Source organism: Limulus polyphemus, unplaced genomic scaffold (assembly GCF_000517525.1).
Source record: "Limulus polyphemus unplaced genomic scaffold, Limulus_polyphemus-2.1.2 Scaffold1312, whole genome shotgun sequence".
NCBI classification, from domain to species: domain Eukaryota; kingdom Metazoa; phylum Arthropoda; class Merostomata; order Xiphosura; family Limulidae; genus Limulus; species Limulus polyphemus.
Genome location: NW_013666922.1, coordinates 123,571 through 129,087, shown reverse-complemented (window position 1 = coordinate 129,087; position 5,517 = coordinate 123,571). Strand labels below are relative to the sequence as shown.

Genomic DNA, 5,517 nt, shown 5'->3' with positions numbered 1-5,517 from the left:
ATGGTTTAGGAATGCCATACAGTTGTGGTGTGCGTGAATCAGTTTTACGTAGATAAAGATCGTCAGTAATTAAATTATCTTTTTTTCGTTTGTAATAAAGTTCTGTTTAATTGTTTTTCGTGTGTGTTTGTAGGGTTGTTTGGGATGGCTTTGAATTTCTTTTTATAGGAAAGGATGTCGTTCATTTTGTCGATGTATTCTGAATTGTTCATGATGACAGTGGTGTGGCCTTTATCAGCTTTTAGAATTTTAATGTTAGTGTCTTTTTTCAGATTATAAATGGATTTGATTCTCGTTACTTGTGAGGTTACTTTTCAGTTTACGGGATTGGTTGACTATATTAATAGTCTTGTTTGAGAATTCTTTAAAAAAGTTATTTAAAATACAGGATATAATGTAGAGTCAAGTTTAAACCGTCTAGCCTCATGATTTTCAAACAGTTTCAATAAGAATGAAATGTAGAGTTAAGTTTCAGCCGTCCAGCATCATGATTTTCAAATGGTCTCAATAAGGGCGTAGAGTCAAGTTTCAGCTGTCCAGCCTCATGATTTTCAAATGGTCTCAATAAGGATGTAGAGTCAAGTTTCGACCGTTCAGCCTCATTATTTACAAATGGTTACAATAAAGATATAATATAGAGTCAAGTTTTAACCATCCAGCCTCATGATTTTCAAATTGTTTCAATAAGAATATAATGTAGAGTCAAGTTTAAACCGTTCATTCTGGTGATTTTCAAATGGTTTCAATGAGGACGTAACACAGAGTCAAATTTCAACCATCCAACTTTACGAAATGCAAGTAATTTCACCGGGTATAAAACATTTGACCCAATCTGACTTGTACAGTTTATGATAGAAAAAATGATCTATAAATTAAAACAATGACTTTATCACTTTAATTCACAGTAAATATAACACTATAGGAATATAGCAGTCCTTTGTCTCCAATAATTAAGTATTGTTAAATATTACAAGGTATCGTGAGAATATAATAGTATAGTATAAAACTTATTAATTCAGAATTTAATATATATATATATATATATATATACACCAATGTACATAAATTAGAGACTATCATTCAGATTCCCACGCAATAAGTTTCTAGTTTGAAATAATGTAAGAATGCCAATCCAAAACCTTTATTCATATAAAATACATTCTAAGTCATGTGTTTGGTTTAAGTGAATTCTGAAAATGAGACGAAACAGTGTCAGAACTAACGATAATGATGTTTCTGGAAACTGGAGCATGTAGCTTTTAGATGTAATGCTGTGGTTATTATACTGACATCCAACACCATGTAGCGTTGCACACATTTATTAATTTTTTATTGTAAAATTATAAAACATTTTTCATTGATCATTCGAGTTATCATTTCGGTCTGTCAAAAGTAGATATTTTCTTTAGAATGTGAATCTAACATGACTAGTCTACTTTCATGTGCGAAAGATGATTCCAGGGCGAACACTTTCTGATGAAGTAACACACAACATTATAGATTTATAAAAACAGGGCTACCGTCAGTGGGAAAGATATAATAAAAATGGTACATAATGATGAGGGCGAACAGTTTCTGATGAAGTAACACACAACATTATAGATTTATATAAACAGGGCTACCGTCAGTGGGAAAGATATAATAAAAATGGTACATAATGATGAGAGCTGGCTCAGACGACTACCTAAGCTTTTCATATTAGACTTTAATTACCTTAGACTTATTTCAGTAGAGAGAGAGGCATAAATCAAGCAGCTGCCTTGCTGTAGATTTTGAACAAATTAGCGAGGCTAATCAAGCAGCTGCTTTGCTGTAAAATTTGAACAAATTAGCGAGGCTAATCAAGCAGCTGCTTTGCTGTAAAATGTGAACAAATTAGCGAGGCTAATCAAGCAGCTGCCTTGCTGTAAAATTTGAACAAATTAGCGAGGATAATCAAGCAGCTGCCTTGCTGTAAAATTTGAACAAATTAGCGAGGCTAACATTTACTCTTCTACATTGCAACGTAAATTGCGTAAATAAGGGTAGAAAAGATGCAAATACGGCAAGAAAATCTTTGTTCCGGAAAGGGAAATAGGAGAAACATGTTTACAAAACCCAAAAAAATGGACAATCTGTTTGTGGAGAAGAGTATTTTAGCCTGATGAATCAAAGTTTGAGATTTTTTGGAACCAATAGCCAGTACTTTCGTCGTACAAATGGCGATAGATTACAGGGAACATTGCCTACAGCCTTCGGTTAAACCTGGTGGAGGAAGCATCCAAGTATGGGACTCTTTAACCACCTTAGACATTGTTGATCTATACTGTATAGATGTAGTCCTGAATTCTGCCAATATAAGCAAATACCCATTGACGTGTTAAGTGAGTCAATATAAGCACGTTTTATACCAAACACAGCGAACACAATAAAGCAGCATCATTATATATATATAATTTGAAACAGTGCTTGGCTGTAGACTCGATTTCTGACGTTATAAAGATCTATATTTAAATATAGATAAAGTTTGAGATAAAAATATGATGTTATTAGTACATCGGTTTCAGGTATTCACATAAGCATTAAAGATATAAGCTCAAAGTATACGTGTTTATTTTACCTTCAGACATTATGAAGTTCTGAAATACCTGCTCTAAAAGGAACTCAGTGTGTTTTGAATACATGATCTCTAATTTGTGTAAAATACTATATGTATATATGACTTAAAAGGGGTAAACATGTTTTATGTTTGGTTAAAGATTTACGTTATGTTAAAGTCTAGTCTTTCTAAGTTAAATAAAATGTTTTTGAAGTAAACTTACTGCTATGCTAACTACTTCTCTCAATAAAGTTGAATGTTTCGTTTTCATGTTATTTGTCATTATCAACTGAATTTCGGTAGTTAAAGTCAAGTCTTAATGTACATTAAGAAACTGTTTTTTTTTTTTTTCCCATGAGATAGTAAGACATTTAGACTTCACAAAAGTAAAAGCCGAAAAGTATGAAAACAAGGTAAAAATATCAGTTTGACATTAAATTAAGTATTTCATACGCACTACACAATCTTGTATTTGTTCCAAATAAAATAAATTTGTGGTTAAAATGCTATATTTGGTAAATTTGGTTTACCTATTCAAGTATTTAATGAACGCTTCTGTTTCTCAGTGTAAGTGCTTGGCCAGTTTTAGACAGATAGAGATTTCTTTTACCAAGGTTTTCTAGTAATTCGGCGTTAGCTATGATCTGATGTTGACTCTGTTTCATTTTCCTTTGAGCCATTTCTAATATCAATCTCTGGCGTAAGACGTCAAGTGGGCTGACGATCGACAAAGATGGCCGATCTCCACGCTTCAGTTTGACGTAATCTTTAACTGCTATTCTCGAGTTTTCCTTCTGTTCTTGAGGTGTTTCATCTGATATAAAGAAGTTTACTTTGCCGCTTGTTGCTTGTCTCGATTTTTTATCCCGTTCTTCATGATTTTCATCTTTCATAAAAGAAGTATTCTGTTTTTGTTGAGAATGTTTAGAAATTTGTTCGGATTTGACCAACTCTTCAGATTGATATCCAACATTTGCTTCGTTTTCGTTGTCCTTGAGAAAACCAGCCTGCTCATACTTTTCTTTGGCCTTGGCCAGATCCCTTATTAACAGCTCTAAAGGTGACACCTTAGGTTTCAGGAAACGGTCACTTTCATCTATCTGATCGTCTATATAACTGTCGTTCTGGAGAAAACGGTCAATATTATAGTTTAATAACTCTGCCAAAAGACTTTCCTGATTTCGGAATTCTTCTCCGGCTCTTCTTTCGAAGTTTGTTTGAAACAAAGTATTACACACTGTGCTCATGGGCAACAATAGCAGTGTTGCTACAAACAGAGACAAAAATCTGCGGGTAGTCATCATCATGGGGGTGCTGTAGGAAGAATAAAGAAAAACAAAATAATTTCGATGACAGAACGCATACAGTAAAAGTTAAGTATATGCAGTTATAGATATTTTTCGAAATGACTATCTCTTTCCTGATTTGAAATGAATAATGTCCTATTATATGTGTTTTTAACATTATAAAAAGGGGAGGTGAAGAGACTCCCTGTTTAATGTCATTTAAATGGTGATCTGTGATATTGAATTTATTTAGAGACGTTGAACCACTTGCGAATAATAAAAAGTAAATTACTTTCATTTGGAAGGAAAAAGAAATTGGAAAAGCCACTTATTGTGTGGTGTAAAATGTCTAACCTGCCAAATGAAGAAATCTCGTTAGACTCAATAAACGTAAAGAAAATCACACTACACTGGAAATGTCTTATTGCCCCTAGAAGCAACCAACCCAATTCGGCTTTTGAAACACATTTTTATAAAAGTTTTATACACCATCTTGCTTGTGGGTCTATGATGTTTTTAGTAAAGAGGTTTTAGTAATATACGAGTCACACAAACATAAATAGGCACAAAAATAACATGAGCATTAATACTAGGAATAAACGGCCTTGTAACACCAAAATGTTGTTTTTATTTAATTAGACACTACTAGTGACAGTACAAAGCTTCAAATGGTTTGTGTTTTAGTGAACGCTCCTGAAGAAGCTGTAAAGCGAAACGTTGAGTGTCTAATTAAATAACAACAGCATTTTGGTGTTATAAGGTCGTTTATTTCTAGTATTAATATATCTTCTATACACCAATGTGCACTGCAAAAATTAAAACATGAATGTTGCAATAAATCCCGTTAACTAGTGCTGAGGTCCTTTATTTATCTTACATAGAAAATGAGTTACTTTATCCATTCAATTTGGTCAGTTTTTTTACACTGAATGTTCTAATATACAAAAACATAAAACTAGTCAATGCGACACAATGTACGACAGTAAACAGTATAAAAACGAGTCGATAACTTGAGGGTTAAGTTTCTTTTAAGTTGTCCGTTATGGATGAAAGTCATATACACATGAACAATCTGAAACATTATTTTATGCTTCTGAGATTTGAAATCAGTAATGGGCCTATTAAATGGGATGTGATTATAAACAACTCGTCTGTAGTCAAATATGATTTATCTATTCTAGTCTTAAAAAAGCTAGTGCATTAGAAATAGATTGATATATTTCGTCAGTGAAGACAAAACCAATAAATGTCATTATTAAGTAAGTATATTTAAATTGGAAAATTCGAATTTTTAAGCTATGTGATAGTCATATGGTGTGAGTGAAGTTGGAATTAGGAAACGAATCTAACATCTAATACACTCTTCTATAATAAAGGATCGGTTTGAAATGTAAATGATCAAACTATCCTAAATCTACCTCAAGAAATACGTTGAGCTGTTAACCAATATGTTATTTAAACTGCTATAAAACGAGTTTTTAATTAGTGATATTTGTTTAAAAGATTCTATTTAAAAATTAATTTCTTGTTTGCTGTAACCAGTGTTGTTCTTTAGTGCAGTTTGTGGTAAATTTACAAATATTTGTGCCCCCCAGTGGCACAGCGGTATGTCTGCGGACTTACAACGCTAGAATCTGGGTTTCGATACCAGTG

The 5,517-nt window shown here is 32.7% G+C and overlaps 1 protein-coding gene across 1 annotated transcript in view; it reads right to left on the bottom strand.

Moving 5' to 3' along the window:
• The window catches only part of LOC111086670, a 57,801-nt gene that overhangs the window by 7,875 nt on the left and 44,409 nt on the right, over positions 1–5,517 (bottom strand). Inside the window, exon 2 of the mRNA XM_022390453.1 lies at positions 3,109–3,892. Within this exon, the coding sequence (XP_022246161.1) occupies positions 3,121–3,885 (765 nt within the window). The 5' untranslated portion in view covers positions 3,886–3,892 and the 3' untranslated portion in view covers positions 3,109–3,120. The remainder of the gene's footprint in view (positions 1–3,108; positions 3,893–5,517) is intronic.